The sequence below is a fragment of the Nesoenas mayeri genome (genome assembly GCF_963082525.1).
Source record: "Nesoenas mayeri genome assembly, chromosome: 1".
NCBI classification, from domain to species: Eukaryota; Metazoa; Chordata; class Aves; order Columbiformes; family Columbidae; genus Nesoenas; species Nesoenas mayeri.
The window spans coordinates 16,824,101-16,850,793 of record NC_137541.1 but is presented as its reverse complement, the minus strand read 5'-3'; the positions used below and the strand labels follow the sequence as shown (position 1 = coordinate 16,850,793).

The following is a 26,693-nucleotide window of genomic DNA, read 5'->3' as shown; positions in this document are numbered from 1 at the left end:
TGAACCAAATAGTTAAATCCAAATTATTTTCATTTTATTTACAAACTGACACAAAACTCTCTTACAACATAAGTGCATCAGGCAGGCAGGCTTAAGTAACTACTCAAAGCAAATTCACTGATAATGACACAAAGAATAAAAAAAGGATGGAATTTGTAACAAAATTTGATTTGCCTCCACCTGCAGCAAAATATAAAAACTGAAAATAGTCCTATGTTGTAAATTTGGACTCAGAATGAGATTACAGGTAGTAATTCTCTCTTCTGTCCTAATTTCTTTATCACAGCTACTCTGTGATCCTAAGTGACTTGCAAAGTTTAAAACCATCAAATTACCCTTCAAGTTGAGAACATAAGTCATAACAAAGTTATACCAGACTATCAGTAGCTTAGTCTTGCGTATAAGCCTGCAATTTCCATACATTTTCCCACTGGACACAGTCATATGAATGATTCAATTGTTATTACAGCTAGTTATCTTGCTCCTAATTAGTTTAAGCAAACATTTCAGTGAATCCAATTTAAAAAAGTAACAAATGAAAACACACGCCACCCTTCCAAAGTGGCCAAAGTGTTTGCTTCCATACAGACGACTACCAATGCTCCAAGTTTTACATGGTGACTTTTAAATTGTACTACTTTGCTTTGTTTAAAACGAAACATTTCTGCTTAGTATGTAGTTTGTCTGTCTGAATTTAACATGACCCCTGAAGTAGTAATGAATTGAGATGACTACTGTAGGTACACAGCACTTAAAAGCAGCAGTGCGATAGCAGTCCATGATCTATATCCACTTTACGTAAGTTTTCTAGAAGCCAACTTCCTATCAGTGAAAACGATGGTCTTGCTGCCTGCTTTTGAAATTTAGGAATCCGTGGGATAAAGAATATTTTTGGTGAATGATAGGGAGAAGAAAAACAAAACTTCAGGCAAACACATAGGAAAACGGCAATTTGGAGAAGTGTAAGAGAAGCCGGAAGGACTAACAGAAGTTAATGACAAATGGAGGCAAAGACGACTTGATGAAGAAATTACAAAACCAACAGTAGAGAACACTGGTAGAGAAGGAAAGAGAAAAGAAATTTACTAACAGCATTTTATTGGGAATTCTCATGTAATTTGAGACAAAGCATAACAAGGAACAGTTGATTCTGTCTGTCCAAATGTAAGTAAAATGCATTCTTTCAAATGCAGACATTCATATGAAGGTGTTAAGATATTTAAAATTAAAATCAACAGGAAAATGTGACATGCAAACGTACTTTTTGCTCTTCTGTACCCTAAGATAGATTTCATACTTACAATTTTGAGTACACTTACCTTTGGTATTGATTTAAAATAACCCCTTTTTATAACTTACTCACTGGCTTAGCGTAACAGAACTTTATTTTAGCACACTCAATTCTAGTAAAAGGAATATGTTAACAAAAAGTAAATTATCTAATGAATCAGGTCTTGTAATTTAAATGTTTGTGGACAAGCTGCTTCTGCCTCTTTTTCACAATTTAAAGCAGAGGTACAAATAAGTGTTTATTTTCCTACTGATGAACCGACTTATGCAAGAATGTGAGAATGACAGAAAATTCCTTCAAGGCTACAGCTCAGGGTGAAAGTCGCCCTGTGCTGACGTCAGTGGAACTGCTCATGTGGAAAATAACCCACAAGCTGGATATGTTTTCAAAAAACCATATCTTATATCTGATTAAGTTTTCCAATATGCAGTTCTTCAACATTTATCTTCATTTTTTTTTGTAACTGATGTTGGAACATCATGGATGCCAGAGCACGGAAGTTGAGGGAGCGTTGAAGGGAATTATTTGCATTGCTAGCAAATGCTTCATAAAACAGAATATGGCATATGAATGAAAGGACATTAAAATCTCATCCCAAACTATACCAACAGATCTTTCAACGTAAATTTACAAAAACCTGCTGGTAATAAAAAATGATTAATCGCTTTGTTTAGCCATGATAAGCATAATAGCTTTGACTGATGCTAGCTCGGGAGTTAATTTAAAAAGAAAATTAACTTTTTAAAGTGCAGATAAATTTCAGATAAAAATTAAGTGTTCAGTCCAGGAATTCCAAGGATTTGACTAAAACATTGGTACAACAAATTTGGAAAGCACTGGCAACTTAACAGCACACCTGGACACAGCTTTTATCAGACTCCTCAAATTAAAATAATCTGAAAATAAAAGTTGTGTAACAGTAAATAGTTTACCGTTGTGGTATTCACAGAAGGTTCTGTTCTAATCCTGTTAAATTACAAGCCAACTACACTGTGTTTCAAGAGAAAAGCATCCAGTAATATAAAATATATTTACTTACTGTTCCAGAATTAACATACTTTTTCTTTTTTCCTTTTTTCTTTGGATTTATTACCTGGAAACACAGATAAAAATATTAAAGCAGTATGATTTATGATCTAAAATAAAGATAAGTGTTTAGATATTTTCAATGCAGAAAGTAGTCTATTTTCAGTGCATTCTAAATTTATTCAGCATACTGTTTACTTATGCACCTCAGTGCTGGGGTATATGCATATTTCAAAACCCGGTGAATTTATCTTCATGGTACCTGCTCGGTAAGCCAGTGCTGTTATTCACATTTGACAAATAGGGGACTGAGGCAGAGGTGATAGTGTTCACTAAATCTGAGTGCTCAGTGAAAAAACACCTCTTTGCATTTTCACAAGATTCTGCATTTTTCTGCATTTCTGATTCCAGTGTTTCAGTGCACTGTGTCACCGCTTCTTCATCTCACAACGCACCTCTTCCCATTCCAGTTAATGTGCTTCCATTTTTGCCTCAGTATCATCTGATAAACATGAGAGCCATTTTACTCCCCATTTCTGTATTTGATGCAGTGACAGGATCTGGCTGACGGGAAAAGCAATTCTGGGGGCAGATCACACTGTCCCAGAATTAAAACTAGTCAGTAATTTCATGAAAATGGTGCAGACCACCACTTGATTGCTGTACAGGAGTTGTGGGGCCTCAAGGCACTCCCCATGCACAACAATCTTCATGGAACTGGACTACAAAGCATTAAACAGTTTTCTTGAATGTCTTGAACCCACACCTATAAAATTTCCCGCTGTAGTCACCAAAAAAATTGTTTCCTTTATGAATACCTACCCATTCCAAGGCAAGTCTCAGCCAGTTTCATTACATACACATTAAAATGTACTCCTGCTTTTCTCAAAATTGTACATGGAACTGGAAGTAAAACATTATTTTGTTAATTAGGTTGATCAACTATCTCCTCTATAACTAGGAAACTCAAACTCTTGTGGCTTACTGCCAAGTTTTACTGTAAACTACTCACAGATGTTCTGTGAATGACAAGGAATGAAAACATTCCCAACTGAAATCTTAGTCACTTAACTGCTATAAAACATTTCAACAATTTTTCCTGAAAACAGGAAAAATAGTAATACATGTCTTCCAAACATTCTCTTCCCCCAATCAAAATGAAATTACTTTTAAAGATCATATTCCTTGCACAACATACAACAGCTGTGAAATGTAAGGCAGAAAGAGGTAACTATGATTTGAGGTCTTCCCAAATAGGCTCCTGTATGCCCCAGTTAACTGATAAGTATTCTTCAAAGCTTTTACTGCCTCACACATACAAAGGCCCTTTAACACTTAAAAAGACCCCAAACCAAAACCAAACCAAACCCAACCCCATAACAACCAACAAAACAAAACACCACCACACACAAAAAAGCTCCCAAACAAACCCTGTCCCTCCTATAAACAGTGTCTTGACTGATAAGCAATGGATTAAATCTGTGTAATGGCGGTTTATACACAGTGAAGTGATTCTTGTTGAACCAGAATCTCAGCCAGAAGCTGATTCCTGCTGACAGCTGCCCAGAGGAGGAAGATGAAGGTACCAGACTGCCTGCCCTGTGGCCCTTCATTCACAGCTCTCCAGAATCCAGTGGTCAGGCCTGAATTTGCAGCATATTTCTTGCCAGCAGTCATTAAATGCCAAAAAGCAGATTCAGATGAATCTTCTGCTTCAGGTAACTTGACAATTGGTTTCTAAGGAATTGCTATGAATTTCACTGGAGCTTGGAGTGAAATATCACAGGAAACAAGGCATCTCCTTGATATCAAAGAGTAATTACATTACAGCTTGTCTCTCTCCTATAATTCCAGCTACTATAATTATTATAATATTTATTTTTTCTCAAAATGCAGATAGCTTTCTAAATAAACCAACATTTTTTAGCCTCTGAAAGCCTTACACCCCTGCAGTAACCTAGGAATCTACATGAACTCTCACCTGTTAAAAAAAGTCAATTGAAAACTGCTTGTCATAGCAATATTTCTAATCTGAAACTATCGGGTACCCACTCAAACACGAATTTCTCTACCTGCCTTGGGTCAATATGTAAATGCAAAATAATTTAAAAATATTTTTTCCAGTCTCTCTTGCTCTGATATTGCACAGCCTGATCAAGTAGAATCAGTAGCAAAGTACAGAGGATTGCAATGTGGGGAGGCAAACACGGGATGCTCAGGAAATGTGGGAATGTGATACTGATGCTATATTTAAGAAATTGCAAAATGACTTAGAATGTTACGACAGAACATTCCTAGCAGGGTAGAAGCCATGTCAGTGGTACAACAGGAGAGGACATTTTCACTGCACACAGTAATCTGTGCTGTGACACTATCCAAAGGAAACTGATGTAAATTACAGTAATTCTGGGGTTGATCTCGCATTAGTGTTTGCCTAAACAATCATATTTGTGATCACCTATATTAGGAATATGAAATTTTACAAAATACTGATATTTGATGGCTGTAGTCCAAGATCGATTAAAGGATAGCTTACAGAATAACAAACATCTGCACACCATGAAGATAAAAAACAACCAACAAACCAACACAAAAAAAACCCAAACAGGCTATAGCCACATAGGCTTGTATTCTCATTATTAGCAAGAATATCTTCCATGAGGAAGAAACAACACATTTCAGTTCTGAGAGACATTGTGCATGCAAACTGCGTGATGCTGGAACTCATGGTGCAAATGCAGAAGCTAACATAAATCCTTCAAAAAGTATACCTAAAACCCTGAAGAAAGTCTTATCTATTTATTCTGAAGGACATAAGAGGCCTTGAAATTAAATGGTCTACCAGGATAGCCATGAGTAATCAGCTGGATTTGTCTTACATCTGAATCACCCTTGGGAGAAGCAGAACCGAAAGAAGTTCTGATCATGGGATAAAGATTACACTGATGAAGATCTTGCAGACAGGCTGGTCAGGAGTTTCACCAACATGCACATACGTGAGTCTAAATTCAGGAATAGGCTCTCCTACCAGAATGGACAAAGAAGGAACAGAATCTTCAAGACAGTTCATCACAGAACCATCCCAAAAGCAATTACAGCTCATATGAATCCACAAGTCACCAGGTGGCATCACATAGCAGAAGGGCCTATATTACCTGCAGTATAACTCAAAGACAAATTAGCTGCTAATTTGAAAGAGAAGATGCTCATACTAACAAGACTATGTTATAGGGAGATTCCGTGGAAAAAGCTTTTCCCATTTTTTCAGATGGCAATATGACCACTGTTGATGTTGGGGAGCCTTAGTTATTACTTTTCCCTGGGAAGGAGGTATAAGGTCAAAATCTTGGCTTCTGGTAACACTGGAAATCAAGGGCAGAGTCACAGAGTCACTAAAGAAATACTAAGAGAAATATCACACACAATATCCCAGGCAGAAGCTGGGAAGGAGCTCCAGAATACAAGAAAGAAGAAATACTTTTAAGGACATCAAAAACGACAGGGGAAAAATGCTAAGTGCCTTAATTTTTCTTCAATTCCTATACTTGGTCTACGTTATATAAGACATGGGTTGAAACTGCTGCTGCAGGAAGAGGACCCATTTTATGCTACCAGAATGTCTAAAGCGTGAGAGGGCTCTGCATATGATGACATTTTGCAAGAGAGAGCTACTTTTAACTAGACTAATCTTGCTGGTAATCAGACCTAGGAATGGGCATTTGTACTGTGGTGTGATGACAGCAACCCATTGCATAGGGGTAAGAATCAAGGTCTAACCCAAAAAGAACAAGGGTTCAAGAGCCAAGGCAAAATGAAGGCAATTTCTAGTAGTATGCACTGTCATCATTCTTATTTTTCCCTTAGGCACTTTGGCAGATGCTATATTTTCCTGGGTTATGTTCATTACTCAACTGATACAAACAAATTTTAAGTTCATTAGAGAGGAGACTGTAGCCTCTTTAATATGAAATAAAGGAAAAAAACAACCAACTCAAAACTGGACCATTCCTGTGTTTAGTATTATTTATAAATTCTGAAAAGGACAAAAGATCTCATATTTTATACTCAAAATCGAGTTCCTTTATGTCACTTCAAGTTTGTGCATCTCAATTTTTGTTTGCACAAGCTCATTGGTTTCTTCTGAGAATAAATGACAGCACATTTTGAAGATTCAATAAAGTTTGATCTTGGAAAAAAAGTTTATGCTTTTGTAAATCTCAATAATCTCAGACTAAATTAAGAAAGAAGTCTTAAATTAGAGATTTATTAGATCTGAAATAAACAAGTCTGCACAATTTTGGCCAAAGGGTGCTGAGCAAAAGAGGAAGAAGACTAAGAGGATAGATGGATGCAGCCTGCATTCACCTACAATACATGATAACATCTTACCACTATAATTGAATTGACAACTGCCTGTCAATCCCAGTAGCTGGCAGAAGTGTAATTCCTAAACTGCAAGTAAGATGCAAATTTTTAAGCAAATATGGTAACTCACCACATGAAAAACCCTACCAATAAGTAAGCTAAATTTTCTGTCACTTGTAAATCCTTCATCAAAACTTTAAAGGTTCCAAAGTCTGCACTTAAAATAAAAGGCATGTGAGACTACATCTGATGTAGGGATCAACAGATATTCTTCCGATGGTAGAAAATAGCATACAACACAGGTAACAGTTGCCAAAAGGAGAAATAAATGACAAATCGTTCATACACAAACGGGGGTAACCCAGTATTTGTTCCAAGTTATTACCAAGTTATTACTGCTTCAAGCGCTCTTCTTGCCCTGTCACAGCCCAGCGCGCTGACACGGGCACACATACCTACTTGTCCTTAAATCCTTTTATGAAACGGCACTTTCAGATTCTCTGTTCTTCTTTATAAAAGAAATGTGAAATAATTCCAAAGTGTGATTTTCACAAGCACTGTGCTGATTTGACCTGTTTGCCATGAAAACATTTGAAGTGTTCTCATATGTTTCCTGAAAGCGAGTAAATACTCACAATACTTACCTCGTACACGTTGAACTGAGATTGCCCCCTCGACAACTCCCTGTAACTTGTTGTGAATTCTCCAATGAAATCATGGCTGTATTAAAAAAAAAAAAAAAAAGTTTTACAATCAAATGCACAGCATTTATTAATTGAAACGTGTATTACATCTGTTTATGAAAAAGAGAAGCACAGCCAGTATGAACTGACACACAAGGAAGAAGCAATGGCAAAAGATCTAATTTGCTTAAAAAAAAGCTTGTTTTTCCCTCTGTTTGATGTTCACTCTATTAGTAATAAGAGTTTAGATGTGAAAAGTATCTTTCTGATGTTTTCTGCTTAACTGAGCTGCACAACAAGGACTAGGTTTAAATTGGTTATCTGACCCCAATGTAAGCTTACAGAATCTGAAAAACCAGAGTGGGCTATCAGAGACTATCTCCATTTTCTCACTGGGTGACCACTGTCATCATGGACTCTGAACTGTGTACAAGACTACATGAGAGAAAGTAAGACAGGGAAAGCAGTAACAAACCAGAAAAGACCAGCCCTACCAATCGGTGAAATGTGATGTTGAGTGGTACTTTTAAGGGGAAGACCCAAAGCTTATTTCAGCTGCTGTGTTTTCCCATCCGGGAGAAGAAAAGCCACCTGCTGAGGCCACTCATCTTACGGTATTAGACACCACTGGAAAGCAGATCTTAAGCTAACACTAAAGCAGTGGTTACCAAGCTTCTCCTTTCTAAATTCTATTCCTGCTCTAGGAATATATTCAAGATTCCTGTGCTGTCACCCACGTTTTGACAACTGCTTTGTCACCTCCTAAGCAGGGGATGGCATGCCGAGGAGCCGCTGCGAGCAGGTGTCCAGAGCAGTGCAGGGGATGAAGCGTCGCTGAGAAAGGTGGCTGGGAACAGGGACCTGGGGCACAGAAACTACGGGGCTGCCAGAAGTGACTGAGCTGCAGGTTCGTGTCTCGGATGGGGGTCTGGAATGGAAGTGACCCCAGGGGCGAGCCCACACAGCTGGGCACACACGTCCCAGCACACACAGACCTGCTCCCGCTCTCCACTCTTCCCAGCTGAACTTTCTTCACTGCTGCTCCAGCTCCCATCCCCCTGCCCCTCTGGTTTCACAGTTGTTCCCTAACAAGGTGTTTTATCTCGTCCACATTCTGCCTCCGCATCTGGTGAGCTATGAAACTCACTTTTTTACCTTCCCTCCAATGGTAATTAGAATAGAAAGTCAAAGTGTTGTGACTTTGTTACTTGTAAAATCTGTTTTTAATAAATACAGCACATTTCTAATTAAGCTATAAATATTAAAAGTAAATTTAAATAAATCAATGTTGCAGGAAGAGGAAAAATGGAAACAAATCCATAGTGATATGAAATTTCTTTCTTCATTTATTCATGATGAAATGAAAAAAACAAACCCCAAATATGAATCTCACTTTCTGAAACCAGCATGAATTCACAAATTATGTAAAACAAACAATTAAAAGGTTCAGTCATTATGTCAATGCAAGTGAAAACAGCAAAGCATCCTGTAAGAAAGCTTGATAAATACTATGTGGTAAAGATATTCCCAATTACTCAGACCCACAAGGGACCACCTCTCATGAAATACTCCCTTTCCAGCTTGGAGATCAGGAAACTGCTTCTGAGACTGACAGACTAAGATTTTTCTTAAGAAACACATTTTGGAGTTATCATCTCCTTTGATTAAATGTTCTCCAGACTGCAATGACTATTCAAGCAGGGGAACAGAGGAAGCCATCCATACAGGCTACAGAACTTGAGTTCTATATGGGCCGTAGCACATAAGGTGTATTTAACCTTGGGTAACTGTGGCACTGGAGAAAAACGCACCTTGATAAAAGAGGAATATTTCCCTTTTGTAGCAGTTCTTACCTTAAATTTTTGAGTCAGCTTGTGTATTTCAAAGACAGAAATTCAAACAATAGCTCAATGACTATCTACAAACATGCTGCAGCAAACAGAGGAATGGTAAGCAATTCCAGTCAGGGTTGTCTCTGGGTAAAATAATCTGTACTGCTCAAAAGTAACCATTTCCTTAATTCTAAGGGACATTGGAAAGCCTCCTTTCCTTGTGGCAATATACATAGACTGATAAGAACTGAGCTAGAAAGATACAATTCCTCCAACTAATCGTGTTAAAATGGTGTGGCCCACATCATCAACCTGGATCTTCACAGTCAGTGTTGAGATGGAGGTACGCCCCCCCATGACGTTCACTCTGACAGATGAGTGTCTGTCAGACAATATTGGCCTTCGCCAGAAGTATAAATCTTTAAGAAAAACAAGGCACCGATCCCTCCCAATATTCATGATCACAAGTCACTGAATGGATCTCCTTATTAGTCTCTGCATTGAGAATCCAAATAAGTTACTGTCTTTGCTTTTCTACTACTAAATATTCCTGGACTTAAAGACTTTTGTCCATGAGTGATGTATCAGAACCTTGCATCAGAGACTCCTTGCACATAAAACAATCACTCGAACCACACCTCCCTAAATCTACCACTTTTGATGCTATGCTTTGAAGTGCTGAAAATCACTTTCAGAATTATATAAACTTTGATCGCCAGAGATATGTCAATGAGTAAGGGGAAAAATGCCATAACCTAAAAATCAACTGTCCAGCTGGAGAAGGAGGATGAAGATGGAGACCAAGAAATAAAGTGAGAGAGCCTAGAATCTGAGAGAGACGATCTCTCCTGGAATGCTTAGATTCTCAGATGACTGTTTTGGTGGCCCTAGGTTAGCATGGTAATATTTACAGTTTTAAAAATAAAGAAAAAAACATTTCTTCTGCATAACAGATCATAAATGTCAACGCTTCTGCACCATATACGCTAAGTAACAATTAATTTGAAATTAGTGAAAAAGCCTTTGGAGGGAAATAAATCAGTATTGCTGATGGGAAGTTGCAGATCATCTTATTTTAACTGCTGTAAGACCCATCTGCAAGTACTTAATTGTTAAGGACACTCAACAAAAAGAAAGTCACTTTGTTTCACATGAGCAAATGAGTGGGCTTGTCCAAAGTAGCAACTTCTGTGACTTCTTGTAGAGCCAAATATTTTTGGGCATGTAAGCAGTTCACAATCTGGCAAATTTTGTGTGAATACTGGTTTGAGACAAAAAAACGTTTAGTAATTAATGATATTAATGTTACAAAGGTCCTGTGTTACCTTTTAGTCAAGAAATTGTTCAAAAACAAATGAGAGCCAAGAATATATAATTATTCTTAACAGTGTAATGCACGAAAGTGACAGTAAGGAGCTCAACCCAAAGCACCCTGGTACTGTTTCCCCAAAAAAGAGAAAAATAAAAGCCCAAAACCTCTAAGTCAAGACTCAAGAAGTCAGAGTCAAGTCAAGATTCAGTAATCAAGTACATGCACAGTAATGTTGCCTTGCTGACTGCAGAATAACCTGCAATATTCAGTATAACTTGCTTTGCTCCATAGCAGGCTCTCTGATGATCTTTCAAAGGTTACTCCTGCCCAGACTGCTCATCTGGAGCAAACAGATTGAGCCCAGTGAGTTGATCAGCGAGTGTAACAACTGGTTAAAAACAAACAGCCCATCAAAAATGGATATTAATATAAACCGAGGAAAAGCAGCATTGTACAAAAATTTGATAGATTAATTCTTGAATGGGATTCCCTTCAGATACACTTGACAATGTCAAAGTTAAATTAGGCACTGAGGTTCTCGCTATGATCACCAGTAAGTCATAGGCACCACCGAATGGCAGTTTATTCCAGTTAGGATTCAATCAGACCACTTTCCCTGTAAGCTACTGAAGTAGCTCAAATGATTAGTTCAGTCTAACTGTCTGATTTTGACACTGTCTGAAGTTACATGAGATGAGCGCCGTCTCGTCTTGCCAAGGAATTTAACGTGTAGGATGTCAGTGTTCTGCCTGCCTCTAAATTCAAAAAAGGTAGAAGGCAAAAGGCAAAAAAGAAAACACAACTAGAATAAAAAAGGAATACATGCAAACAGTATCCTTATTTTCTGTTGTTGCTGTTTTAGAAATTAATTTTGTAGGTATTCAGAGTGGGATGTGAGCAAAAGCAGGTAATCTCGCAAACTGGGAGTGTGCAGAGGCTAATGATGATTGCCTGAATTCCACAGTATGTTGACAATTTCACTCAGAATTGCAGCTACACAATATTATTTGTCAGATTCCTTTCTTATCTTTCTAATCACACCTCAGTTTCAGATTTTGGACAAAACTGGATGGCGCATGAGGTTTGACACCTTAAAAAAGTATAATCTATGTTTTATTAACTTGGCAATACAATTTAATTTTTCATTGTTAGATAATTAAAAAATATTGTTGCTTATACACAAAAGTGTAAATATATGAATTCTTTAAGGAGTTGGGAAATCTAAGTGAGGAACAGAGAATGTTAACAGAAATTCATCATTAAGGTGATGCAGTGATTTTTTGCTAATATAGCTTTGTTAATTCAAATCCTTGTATTTTTAATTGTCAGAATACGTTATTTTGTCACTCCAGGAAATATCTAATCAAGAAGGATGAGTTTGCAGTAGCAGGTATTTATAGAGGATAAACATGTGATAAGAATGCTCATAAACCAACAGGCTCCACGACAGAACCAAAAAGACAAAAGTATAAGCTGAGAACGCTGAAACTGATTTTGGACCTTGTCAGCAAGGAATTGAACGGCAGCACAGGACAAATTTGCCTATTGTGATTACAAGATCTATTGGGCCACGGAAGCATAATATCAGTAGCTATAATGCTAGAAGCAGGTTGTATTAGCAATATTAAAGACATTACTGTATAATAGATAATATACTTTTAAAAATCCAAATGTAAGTGCATACCCATATACTTAAAAATACAAATTAAGATTGACAGGAAATAATTAAGACAGACCAACTTAAAGATAAATAGAAATGAACACATTCTTGTATTCCACACAAGTTCTAGCATCGTGATTTATGAGTACAGTTTCTAACCGAAGTATTAAGATAAGAGCTCAAACATTTTTAAAAGAACAAGAAGTATCAATCCAGTTTGATAAAAAATAATTCTATCTTGTTTTTCAAAATAAAGGTGACCTGAAAGGCTGATTTCTTTAGAAAAAAAAGGGTACACTCAGTACAGACAGCAAGCTTGAATGATAACAGATTGAATTTAGCAACAGAAATTCCACGTACATTCCACCATCCTCTTTCTAGCAATACAGTTACTTAAAACTTCCAATTCTAGAGTTTACAACAATGTTTAGATGAAGACAGGCATGGAAAGAATATTCAAACCCACTCTGAAATTATGATAATTAATAGGTAGTCTCTACATTGCAATATCTAGGAAACCATGAAGAAGCAATTGCAAGCTCAGTCATTTTATCATACTTGAAAAGAAAGAGTTATGGTGTGGTGTTTTAAGCAGAAGAAAGTAGATTATAAAATGGATTATCCATCTCTTTATATATGTCCATTAACTGATAACATGAGATTCACCAAACTGATTTTACAGATGACATCTTGCTTGTTCCATGTATGAATATGAACACGTTATGTTTGAAATGGGCCAATCCATCAGTATTTACCACAACTGTAAAACAAAACAGAACTGTAGCACAGTAACCTATTTTTCCAGTACCTGTACCTCTAAATATCAATAAATACCATCTTCTAGTCCTTTTTCTGACCACTATGAAAATATAATTATAAATTTTAAAATGTGTATAAATACACATGGATAACCCTAAAGTTTAACAATAGAATAAATGTCTTACCTTCCATCTCTATCCCAATCATACACTTCTACTTTAATTGTCCTAAAAAAAGCAAAAACAGAACCCTATTAAAATATAAACTAAAATGTATACGGATTGCCTTTAATACTTGTATTTTAATAGCATATGGGTGCATTGATTGTGTCAAATCCAGAAGGCAGAATTTTCCAGTCATTTCTCATGGGGCAGAAAATAGCAAGTCACTCAGGTTACCAAATATATCTTCATAAATTAATAGCAAAATACAGCAGAAGCTAAGGAAACAATTAAACACATAGGAAGTTTAACTGAGATATTTTTACTTGCTAATGCTCTGACTTTTTTTTTCTTTTTAATAAATGATTCTTTAAACCTTAAAGTATTATCAAAGTTCTTAAGAACATTAACAAGCTGGAACTTATTGTGAAGTTTTGTCTGGTATATGCTGTTATCCAGAAAAGTGATATCCTCTGTGGGTAATAAGATTTTACAGAAAAAAAGGTAATATATCCATATTTAGAGAAGAATTGTGCAGAGATTGAGAGGGCCATTATAAAACACATTTATTAAGCACCAAAGTAGAGATTAAAAACAATGTTCACAATACAAAGTAAAGCACATTTAAAGCAGTAAGGAATTCTAGTCCATACATTTTGGTTCTTAAATGAAAATAACTACTCTAGAACAAAATAAAGCTTCAATCTAGTAGACAGTATTAATGGTATTAGCCTGTTCTAAACATTGTGCAGTGATGAAAATAGAAAACTCTGTGGGGTCCACCTAAGGCTTTCTGAAGGTCCTGTCTGTGGCTGCAGATAAAAGAAATCTGTAGTTCTTAAAAGACCCGTCCTTTTCCCCCCTTGAGTTCCCTCCTACCTCTCTCTAGAGGAGGAGGCTGCTTGGCTATCTGACCAAAGAGGACACAAAATTGCAGTATGATTTTTTTTTAATTGCTGTAATGTCAACAGCAGAGCTTTCAGCTCTTTCATCAGACTAGACTAGATAACCATCTGAGTCTGGCTTCCTAGAAATGGGACACACAGACTGCGGGGTTTGGAGGGGAACAGAAAGGGGCAGACTCTGGGTATCAGTTTTTCCCAAATGGACAGATTGCCCTGGACACCCTGGGAACACACAACTTTCTCTTGGTGAGTCAGGAGCTGATATCTTACCCTCTCTACGCTGCTATTTTATCTTAAAGGACACAGTTTAGACGATGGGTTCTCTATTTTAATTTAAATAATAACTTTAATTAAAAAAAATTATGTTAGAAACCCTTGGGGTTTAGGATAACTCTGCCTTAAAACTTTTATGCAGAAGATGACTGTAAGTGCTATTTGAGAGCTCATATTAAGAGAAAGAAAGAAAAGGACAAAAATATTAGAGATACTAAGCATTACTGTAGCACTGAAATCCCATCCCTGTGATGGCTGAAAATATATCGTAATACTATGTAGTCTGAGAAAAACTAAGCAAATCCGGGCCTTTTGACAATGAAAACTGTAGACAGAGCTCACTCAGAAGCATTCACTAACTGAAGATTTACTCTCCCCAAAACTAGAATGAATGTTTATTGTGACATATTCTTACTAATGACATTATTTCCACCTTTCACATCTATGACAGAATCCAGAGCACCAAAATTTGATCTGTGAAACTCTCCTTGTCTGAAAGAGACTTTTAAGGTTTGTGTTTTTATGTATTTCCATGCTGAGCTTAGGAAACTAATCCTTACCTTCAGAAAGAAAAGTTTTCAAATAACAAAACAAAACAAACAAACCCAGACTTTAGATGTTTTTTGTGGTCTATTAGCAGGTACTAATTTGAATCTGACAGCTAATGAGTATTTCTTGATTTGATACATGATTTTTGTTTAGCAGGATTCTGAAGTTCCATGGAGCCTTTTATTTCTAAGGCATTCACTGAACACGTAACGTTGAAAGCATTCAAAGTAAATTCAACGTGAGAAAACAGTAGTTACACAGTAATTTGAGGCACACTATTATACTTCTTAATTCTCCTTTGGAATGCTGGAGTTCTTTCAATATGCCTCTACCACAATATCTTTTTTTAATTATTAAGAAAACCTTTTTTCTTTAATATGATAAATACAGCCGCGTCCAGAGACTAGTTACACGTGCACTATTTTGCTTATGCATTACGCACATGAACCCATATTCAAGTTAAAAATTCTATTTTATTAGAATGTACTTATTATGAAATTGCTGGGTTTTTTGAATCTAATTGAAAGAGTAACCACTGTGGCTAATGACAACTGTATCAAATACTTCATAAGAAGAGTATTGGCAACAAAGGAGAACCCTTTTTCCTTCTAGTTTGAAGGAACGTGACATCAAGTACCGAAAGAGTATGACAGATCAAATAAAGAGGCTAAGATCAGAGTAAAGAGTAAAAAGGCCATTCCTCCTCCCCCTCCCCCAATGACTAAAAAATACCACTCTCCTAAGAAAACAAAAAAAATCACAAGGCAATTATCTTTTGACTTTTTATTAAGCAGCTTATAAAGACAGAGCTTTAAGTTTATCACTGTGAAAGCATTCTGCTCAGCTTAGCAAATATAAAATTTACTCTCCTGGTTCTTCAGATTGATTGCTGAGATCCAGTCAGTTGATTCAAGAGCTGGTTTGTTCATCCCCTGGCATTAGCCAGTAAATTACAAGTTCAAGGAATGTCTCCCCACAAGACTAAGCTTTCATGGTAATTGATTAAAATAATTTTAGTGTATGCATTTCACTCCATAATTAGCCTGATAAAGTAAGGTGCTAGAGTTATGACATGGCAAAATTGCATACTATAGTAACATAAAATGTACATGAATGGATGGTAAACACATACATGGAATCTGAAACTAAAAACTGAGGTAGAAAAGTAACTATTTAAACTCCAAATTAAAGATTGTTTCAAAGACACCCACATAGGAAAATTATCAATTTGAGCAAAGTCTTAATTTCTCTACATGCAGCAATGTTTCACCAAAGGATTTGGCTTCTGCTGATTGAAACGTTAGTTCACAGTTAGAAGAATGCAATGCTAAATATCTTTTTATTTTAATTAAAAAGATAAACTAACTTATATAAGATCATATCAATCTCAACAGATGCTTAGGGGCTACAAGGCATTCAAACTTTTGCCTTTGAAATACCCAGGCAAGTACATTCTGTTTCTTAATGACACCATGGAGAGCAAATATTTGTTTTTCCAGAAATCACCACGAACATTTCTTGCAGATTTAGCATATTGGCTGTATTTTTCTAAATTCTTTAACATGATGAATGCCTTTGAACACATATTATCCTTTCAAAATGCTGATTAAATTACCTAAATAGCTTCAGGGAGTGAATTGCATAAAAAACTGACACACAAAAGAATACACGAGCTAGGGGGAAAAAAAATCACATATGCTAGGAAAGCTTACCGGTCATAGTCTCCATTACACAGTGCTCTGACAGAAATCTTGAATGCCTGCCACACTGGATTTAACGTATTTTTTACAACTTCTGTTTTGTGGCAGATTGTAAAACTGTAATTAAAAGAAAATATATGTTTTGTATTTATTTACTTTCTGTGTGTATGTCATCAAACATGGAATTAAAAGAGCTGTAACCTGTAGTCACTTGTACAATGTCCATACAAAACTTAAGATAAGAAAAAAAGAAATGCAGAGAAATCAGAGAGAAGGGAGGACTGAAGAGAACCAATCTGTTTGAGAAATATTAGACTAGGGTGCTAAACAACTCTAAACCTAAAACGTTTTTACCCAAAACTTCTACAAGGGAACAGGGAACAGACACACACCACACATAGGCGTCCTGGTTTCAGCTGAGACAGAGTTAATTTTCTTCCTAGTAGCTGGTATAGTGCTGTGTTTTGCATTTAGAATGAAAATAACGTTGATAACACACTGATGTTTTATTTGTTGTTAAGCAGTCAAGGACTTTTACAGCCAGGTGCACAAGAAGCTGGGAGGGGACAGTCAGGACTGCTGATCACAACTGGCCAAATATCACAGATGTCTGGCCTTGGGCTCATACAATGTTATATGTGAGGACTATCAGTTTCCAGGAAAACTTAACCCGCCAGTAGACCCCCACATAAGCAGTGTGTTGACCAGAAGTTCGCATGTCAAGCCTTAGCAGCAGAACAGGAGAGATTAACCTACTTTAAGAAATTCAAGCCTGAATGCAGCAAACAACTACTTGCAAAAAAATATATCTATCTATTTAAGGTATTTTGAATTCGATTTTCTAGGACTCTGTCAAAAAGATAAAAGATAGTTTCAAATTTGCAGTATGTTTTTGCCTAAAACCATTTCTAAGCATTCACATATTCTTGAGAATTCTATTTAAAGGCATACCATATCTTAGCAAAAGTAACATTATTTAACTATTTTAATTAAAATTATTTTTCAGTGCTCAATATTTATCATACATTCAACTCTTAAAACCCTGAGATGTAATCTTCAATCTGTTACAATAGTTTTATTCCTATACTGCATGATATAATATACTTAAATCCAACAAACACAAAAGAAATGCAGCTTAATCTGACAAATATAAAAAAATGATAACTATATCACGATCTTCAAATAAATTGCCTACTGTTTATCAAGAGAAATACTTAACAGGCACCTACCTGCCATCTTCATTGCTTCGATGAAATACAAGGAAAGGATCAGATTTCCCAAAGAAGTCCTTCTTGTCTAGTTTGTTCGCACAAAATTGCATCAAAACAGAATCCTGAAATGGGTTAATACAGAAAAATTACCTACAACATGCATTTTACTACACTAAACTAAAAAAAAAACACCATATAAACAGAAAACAAAATAAATGAGGGAATCTGCCTTCTGGATGCCCTCTATATTCATTCCTCAATCCCTGAGAAGATGATGCGGCAAATAATCCCAGACAACATTTCCAAACACATGATAGACAAGAAAGTGGCTGAGAGTCATCAGCATGGATTTACAAAGGGGAAACCCATGCCTGATCAACCTGAAGCCTTTCTTCATGACACGGTGTCTCAGTGGATGGAGGGAAGACTAGTAGATGTTGTTTATCTTGACCTTAGCATGGCCTTACACATTGTCTCCTGTAATAACCTTTTTTCCAAACTGATTAATTACAGACTAGATAACTAGACAGTCAGGTGGAATGAAAACTGGCTGTTGGGCTTGGAAAGGACATGATCAGTGCCACAAAATCCAGCTGGAGACCAGTGGTGTACCCCAGGTGTCAAAAATGGGGCCAATAGTATTTAGCATCTTCAATAATGACCTGGATGATGGGACAGAGTAGATCCTCAGAAAGTTTGCAAATGATACAAAGTAGAAGTAGCACCTTATACACCAGATGGCCGTGCTGCCATTCAGAGCCACCTTTATAGTTTGGAAAAATAAGCCAACATGAACTTCATGGAGTTCAGAGGAAAATGCCAAGCACTGCACTTGGAGGGGAACAACCTCATGGATCAGCAGAGGCTGCAGGCCAAACAGCTGGAAAGCAGCTTTGCAGAAAAAGACTGGGGGGTCTTGGTGGACACTGAATTGACTGATGTGCCCTTGGCAGCAAAGGCAGCCGAAGAGCCTCCTGGGCTGCATTAGGAAGAGCGCTGGCAGAAGCTGGAGGAGGTGACTCAACACTGGTGAGGCCACTCCTGGAGGACTGTGCTCCATTCTGGGCTCCCCAGTACAAGACAGACATGGACATATTGGAGCGGTACCAGTGAAAGAGTCACTGAAATGTTGAAGAGATTGGTTTGTCTCTCATATGAGGAGAGGCTGAGAGAGCTGTAATAATTTAGCCTGAAGAAGAGAAGGCTCAGTGGGATTTCACCAGTTTGTAAAAATATCCAATGTCAGGAAGGAATAAACAGACTCTGCTTAGTGGTATCCAGTGGAAGAACAAGTAGTAATGGGTACAAGGTGAAATACAGGAAATTCCATTTAAATACAAGAAAAAAACCTTTTTACTGTGCCTGCGCTGAAACACTGAGACTGTGGAGTCTCCTTGGACATTCTCAAAACCTGACTGCACAGAGCGCTGAGTAACCTGCTCTAAGAGGAGCAGGTAGGTTGGACTAGATGATTTCCCAAGGTCTCTTCCAACCTCAGCAATTCAGTGATTACAAAATTCTTGGCAAAAAAAATCTCAGAAGATCAGATAAGAATTAATCCAAATACTGAATAACCTTAAGCAGGAAAATATCACAAAGTATGCAACAGCTGCTGAGAAAGCACAAGAGAGTGAGAGAGTGCACACATGAAAGAGCATGACAGAGAATGCAAAAGAGAGTGCAAGACAAAGGCACTGAATCCCAAATCTTTGCAAGCTCCCTTCAGTGATTTTGAACTACTCATCACAGATGTAAATTTGAATGGGGTGAATCTAGAAGAACACGAAAGCCTTGGAAGCCACCTAGCATTTGTCTTCATTAAAAGGGAAAGAAAAAAATCCCTCTGATTATGGATTTAATGACATATGACTTTTAAATAGTTTGTTACAACTAGGATACAAATTCTGGTCTTGGAAGACAAACCTGGCATATCAGGAAAAATTGGCTTTGGACTTTTTAAAGGTCATAAATAGATGCTTGGGGTGATGGCAAATGTCTCTTAAGAATGGTAGGAGCTTAATTTCTTAAGGAATGTAGAGACACAAATTCTGTAGGAAAGCAGTCAGTGATGTATCTATTTTGTCATCTGATGAAAGTGTCAACATTTTGATCAGGTACTACGTACAAAAGTTTCATCCGATGTAAAATAGAAGGGAAAGACAGGTCTTTCCCATGACCATACTTATTCATTGGTACTAGTAACATGGGAACTTCCTCCTGCTACATGGGAGTTCAAGGAGCCTGAGCTGGTGCACCCTGTTAACATAACTGTGCAGGACTGGCAGGTTGTCTGGAAAAGGCAAGGAAGATTTGAGCCTGTGTGCTATTCAAATACACTAGTTCCGTAGAGAAATAATACAAACTCGACTAACCTGGAAATAAGGCACAAAATTAAGGATTTCTTTTTAATTTAAATATTTAATGAAATTAAGAAAATAAGACACTCAGGGAAAGTCATGGCCACACCACGTCTCTCCCTTTAACCAGTCAAATTACCCACGGCTGGTCCACTCCCTACACCCCCCATATTCTTCTGTTTTCTATTAAATAAGTAGGCATATGCCACTAATAAGGCACTTTCTACTGTTTAAACTCTTATGGCAATTATTTGAAATACTTTACTACTTTTTTTCAATAAACATTATTTTCATATTTTTTAAATGACAACTCACTATTAGCATAAATCCTTTTAATTATAAGGTTAAAAATCCAAAAATGTACTTTGATATTCACGCAATGTCAATGTTCCATGATGGAAACATAATTCCATGGTTGAAACAAATGAATCTTTGTTAAATTTTTGACACTAAGAGATTAAAATGTGATTTATTACTTGGGGAAATAAAGACTAGATTTAAAACTCATTTAAGAATAAAAATCTTTAAGCTTTGTATTGTTTTCCACTTCAGCCATCTAAAACTAAGAGTAACTGACAGGAAAAAATTATCTTAACTTCTTACATATATCGCAAAATGCAAAATTATACCTTATCCTTTGGCAATCTGTTGCAATATAAATCACAAGAGCATTTTTATTTTACTTTTCAGAAAGCAATGAACACACACACACACTTACTCGGCAACAGCCCAATTCCTCTGCTGTTACTATGACTGTTCCACATTTCTTCCCAGGAATTCCCCTGCAAGAAAATACATCTTCATCAACTCAGTTCCTTAGTATCATTTATGGAAGTTACAGCTGACACAGATAAACACAAGGTGAGCTTTCAAGTCACAAAACTGATGGCATTGCTACGCAGTTTCCCTCTTCTGTCATTTGTCCTGTGTAAAAAAGTTGGTTCATCCAAAGGGAATTGTTAAATGAGTTGCATATTTATTTGAACTAGCAAGAAACAAATCAGTTTCAATTTCAAAGGAAAAAGCATAAAAAGTTTAAATGGGTTGATATGAGAATATCAGACATTCTATTTTCCACCCTCCCATTCTCATTTTGTTGAGAGATGACTCTATAACTTAGTTATTTGTGAAAAGCATCCTTTTGCAAATTTTCCTTAAACAAAATATCTAAAATATATTTAAAACTATACACCGGCCTTATTTGACAATATTTATTCTGAAATATGTAAGACGACACATAATCTCACATCAGATACCATAGTCAGAAAATAAATTATAATTCAGACCCAGCAATTAAAGACATGCTGCTGCAACACCTGAAAGCACAAAACAGATCCTTAGCATAGAAACCAACAGAGGAACAGAAAAGCCACACATAATCTGATAGTATTCAGTGGCAGCAGACTTTTGGGGGCAGGGGAAGTACAAATACTTAGATGCAACTTTTTGCATGATGCCATACTATAAATGAGTAGTTCTGTAATATCCTAATGTCTATCGGCATGTTCATTAGCACACACCTTGGCAATTCTTTCTAGATTTTTTTTTTTCAAAACTAATGTGATTGCTTATGCTCATTTTATTTCTAGTTCTTTACTTCTTCACATCTTTCTTGAAAATAATTAATTATTTGAATAAAATTTCTTTCCAATAAGACATTAAGGTAACATTATCACAAAATCACAGATTGTTAGGGATTGGAAGGGACCTCAAAAGATCATCCAGTCCAATCCCTCTGCTGGAGCAGGAACACCTAGATGAGGTTACAAATTTTCAAATCGATTATATTTTTTAGGTTTTTCTAAGAGAACTAGAGGGCACTCCTGTTCTTTTGTTACAACAAAACATTAATGTAAACATTTACTGTTGTTCTTATTTCATTTATTAGTTTCCTTAAAATTTCTGAAATTTTTACAGTGCTCTACAACTTTAAATAAGTTCAGCAAGACTGTGGCATAACAAAGAACTGCTGGGAAAACAGTTTTAAAAGCAGATAAAAGTTTAGAAATTAGTAACAGAGGAACAAATACTGATGCAAATTTATGCAAGCTCAATGAAACTCCTGTTTAGAAGTTGATGTTTACATCTATGCAGAATACATCAGGGAATGATGCTCCTATACTGCTGCAGTCATTTGGGGACCGGTGACTGCGCTCCTGCACCTCCTCAGTGCTACACAGCAAGTTTGAATTTCACAAGGAAAACAGGGGATACGGGAAGTATTCAAGTTTTTGGTGTGAAATTTTAAATGATGATTTAAATACATACAAGACTTACGGCATTCTTCCATTTAATGCTGTGTGACATATAAAGTATAGTTAAGACCAAACAGGAGAATTTTCTTCAAATAACAGAAAAACATAGTTTTATCAGCATCCTAAAATCATCTGGTTTTAAAGCTTCAACAGCTCATGACTGAAAATTACCCATTTTACCCTGTGTAGCAATGGGATATGGCAAATGAAATATCAGTTTTTCAAAATATGGAAAAGCTGAATCTTTTCTTTTGAACAGTACTTCTTGACGATTCAGAAGTGTTTGGAATTTGGTAGCAGTAGCAGAAATAACGTAGTGATCAGGGTAATATTGACCTTACATGGTAAAATGTTTCAAGAACAAATGATCATGCCACTGGCTTTGACAAGTAAGGAAGAAACAGAAATCTCAGAATTGTAACTAAAGAAACAGAAGTTCTCAGCACCACCATTCTATAGGTTATGCCAACTGAACTATAAGGCACCGGCATCAGAATTACCATTACCTGAACCAAAATTCTTCTTACTGAAGTATTAAAGCACAGTTAACTGTGCCATTAGGGACATATTTGAGACAGTATGGTCAGTGACAGTACTCTGAAGAAAAAGTATCAAACATTTCCTTTCATGTGAAAAGTCAAACAGATTTATCCCACTTCCAAAATATTATTGTGTCAGATGCTAGACTGTGAGAAGTACAAACCTGATCACCTCCTGAAGAGCTGGAGGTCTGAAGTAAACTAGAACCATAGAACCTCAGCACCATCAAGTGCAACCATCACCTAACTCTAGCACTAAACCATGTCCCTAAGAACCTCATCTAAATGCCTTTTAAACACCTCCAGGGATGGTGACTCCACCTCTTCCCTGGGCAGCCTATTCCAATGCCTGACAACTCTTTTTGTGAAGAAATCTTTCCTAATATCCAATTTAAACCTCCCCTGATGCAACTTGAGGCCATTTCCTCTTGTCCCATCACTTGCTACTTGGGAGAAGAGACCAACCCCCTCCATGCTACAAGCTCCTTTCAGGTAGTTGTATACAGTGATAAGGTCTCCCCTCAGCCTCCTGTTCTCCAGGCTGAACAGCCCCAATTCCCTCAGCTGCTCCTCATCACACTTGTGCTCCAGGCCCCTCACCAGCTTCATTGCCTCCTCTGAACTCTCTCTAGTACCTCAATGTCTTTCTTATGGTGAGGGGCCCAAAACTGAACACAGGATTCGAGGTGTGGGCTCACCAGTGCTCAGTACAGTGGTACAATCACTCCTCTAGTCCTGCTGGCCACACTATTCCTGTTACAAGCCAGGATGCTGTTGGCCTTTTTGGCCACCTGGGGACACTGCTGGCTCATATTCAGCCAGCTGTCATGTTGATAACTGTTGATAAACAAGCTCCATTTCCCACAAACTAGTCACCACACAGTTGCCATTTGACAGAGAACCTTGTGCCACCCTGCCTGCAGTTGTAACACATGACAGTCAACACCTGCCTGTCTCAAACTGAGATTTGCACAGGAAGACATTTATTAGGAGACATGCTTCAGCTCATCTTATGAACCTGAAGGCCAGGGGAAGCCCAAAACCAAGAGATACATGTGTCTGAAGGGAAACTGGAGAGGCAAGCCCCTCAAGATATTTGCCTGGGTATGTCAGAAAACACAGGGAACTCTTGAGTAGATGCAAAAAGTACAAACAACATAGTCACCTCTGAAATTATTTGGGGTAAAGTTTGGCTTGATGTGTCACCAAGGTTCTCAAGGATATGTGCCTTATAAAAGAAGGACAGTATTTTTATACTATGATGACTGGCAAAGAGGTGAAATGCTTACTCAAGATTAGCATGGAATTTCTCTACAGAAGAAAAAGTTCTCATTACTGAGGAACTAAAAACTCTACCAAGTGACCTCTGCAGTTTGTGACATTATTAAGTATGAACTTTGTATGCTTGTCTTGAGAATACAAGCATGAAAAAAGTACTGGACCATTCGGAGACACTAGACACTAAAGAGTTTGTTCTCTTATAAGTTCCTTTAAAAAACATTATTTAAAAAAAACGCTTAGATGTAAAGTCAGCACCCTGATAAAAACTTCAGTGGTACTAAATCAGCCAAATGAAAAGACCTTTAACTAGCAATAATGCCTTGTGAGAAAATAACAAAATAATTTCAAGCTGGTCTTATCACTGTATGAAAATACACTATTTGGAGATTCACTATTACGAACCAGTCCTTCCAACTGCCAGGGAAATATTGACTAATATTCTCTTCAAGATGAGCATGTAAGAGTTCTACCTGTTTAAATCCAGAATGCAGTGCTACCGCCCATCTTCTTTAGTTTTAAGAAATAGCTGGTCCTGAGCTGGACTTGGTTCTATAGCACTGAAGTGACAATACAGAATTTATGTTCAGGCAACCAGTTTCTCCAGATAAGTTTTGCTGGAAAGGGTTACAGATCAGGTTTTGAGGGGTAATGATGAGGCAATCTGTATTGCATAACCACTGCAAACTCCAACACTCAGTGGTAGTTATCTGGCACCCAGATGTAGAAAGTGTGCCAGTCTAAGGCTAAACAGGGTGCAAACTGAATAAAGGAAGGTAAAACGTAAGGAAGATCTATGTTTCAGCAGGTCCTTCTGGTTTGAGAGCCCAGAACGTGTAGGTGTTCTACAGTGATCACTCCTTTCTGTTTAAATGCTGTTTAAAATGCCTTGCTGGCATTGCATGCCCCAGCTGTTTAAAATGCCTTGCTGGCAGAAGTTGTTATGGCATGGGGTTCACCTGAGGCCTCCAACACTAAAAGGTAAAGAATGAGAGACTATGTCTTTAGAACGAAGACGCCAATGGAAACATGCTCAGAGATGGCAAAATAATTGAACAGTATTTGAGGGAGCAAATAATTTGACTGTCAGAGGAACCGAACTGAAAACCATCATCAAATTAAAGGTCCTCAACAATACCTGCATGTCTCTGAACAGGATACAGTCTTGAGGAGTAATTATTGTTCCCTTAGAACAAATGATTCTACAACTGAGACATCACATCTGCAGCACCTAGAGAAGTCTGAAAGGACACTGTGAAGACCACCTGGGCTTTAACAAGGACTGAAAGGAGGACTTTTCCAGAGTTGGTGAAAAAGTCAGAAAAATATGACAATTTATATGGGAAATCAAACTTAAGAGGTTAAACAGAGCTTCCAATTTTGCAAGCTGAAATTGAAATGAGGCAGAGAATGGAACATTTTTCAGATCATTCAAAAATTTACAGTCCTATCCTTGAATTTACAGAACTTAACCCTCTGGCAGTCACAACCACAGATAAAACAACAGGACAAATATACAGGGAGTCCCATTTCCAGGGTTCAGATGTTTTTCTATCAATTATGTTCACAGCAAGATGACAGGAGAAAGAACTTCCCAAAAGAGGCCAGCTGGCTCCAGTACAGCCTCATTAGCAGGCAATGGCACTCAGATGTGAATAACTAGCACAGAATGCTCATTAAGCTTTGCAATGGCTCTGCCGCCTCATTAAAGGGAATCCCTACAGGAATGCACTTAGTAGATCCTGAAAGAAGCATTGCTCAGGGTTACAAATGTGGCTAGCATCTTCTCTCTAGAAAGACAGAAGATGCAAATATCTAGTTCTGAATAATGTTCGGGAAGGTGACACTCTCTTGAGAGAAAAATAAAGCTGTGCCATTTCTGCAACTAGGTACGTATGCACCTCATCCTTTCATGCTAATACAACTGGGGCACGCAAGGCCAGTCTGAGGAAATCTTACATATGGAGCTGTCTTGAGAAAGCATTTAATGAATCTAGTATCCCAACAGGTAAAGAGAGTAACTATTACTGTTAAAATGCCAGATTCTCCATTTCACCTGCCTTGCATAACTAGATTTATTTTCCAAGAGAAATCATCCAGAGCAAATGTTCACCTCTGTACCTGGCCAGTCTGTAAAATAAAGTGCAGCACCAAATTATGTTCTTGAACAGAAACACTCATAGTCACAGGGATAACAGCTAGCACACCACCATAGCTGGAGTGACAGACTGCACTGAATTCAAAGCCCATAATGGCGTCAGAAACAGAGAGTGAGGTTCAGGAGACATCCTCATAGCTGCAAAGACCAAATACTATTAGGTTCATGCCTCACAGGCATAATCTGCTGGTGCTCTTAAGACCAATGAAACTGCAAGCCATGCCAGTCATGAAGGCAAAGAAGAAAAATGTGCATGTATATCTTCACTTTTGCATTCATCATGAAGGTTAGCATCAACACACCTTTCAGCCTGCCTGACAGACCACTGCAATAGTGATCCTCTAGGCTTAATGATTTTGATGAAGGATAAGAGTATGCT

At 37.3% G+C, this 26,693-nt stretch overlaps 1 protein-coding gene across 1 annotated transcript in view; it reads right to left on the bottom strand.

Annotated features, from left to right (window-relative positions):
- CPNE8 (copine 8) overlaps positions 1 to 26,693 on the bottom strand; it is a gene marked incomplete at both ends in the record, with an annotated part of 98,110 nt that overhangs the window by 30,768 nt on the left and 40,649 nt on the right. The window contains 6 exons of the mRNA XM_080363808.1: positions 2,331 to 2,384; positions 7,327 to 7,402; positions 13,114 to 13,155; positions 16,529 to 16,633; positions 17,746 to 17,849; positions 20,803 to 20,866. Coding sequence (XP_080219934.1) covers positions 2,331 to 2,384; positions 7,327 to 7,402; positions 13,114 to 13,155; positions 16,529 to 16,633; positions 17,746 to 17,849; positions 20,803 to 20,866 — 445 coding nt within the window. The remainder of the gene's footprint in view (positions 1 to 2,330; positions 2,385 to 7,326; positions 7,403 to 13,113; positions 13,156 to 16,528; positions 16,634 to 17,745; positions 17,850 to 20,802; positions 20,867 to 26,693) is intronic.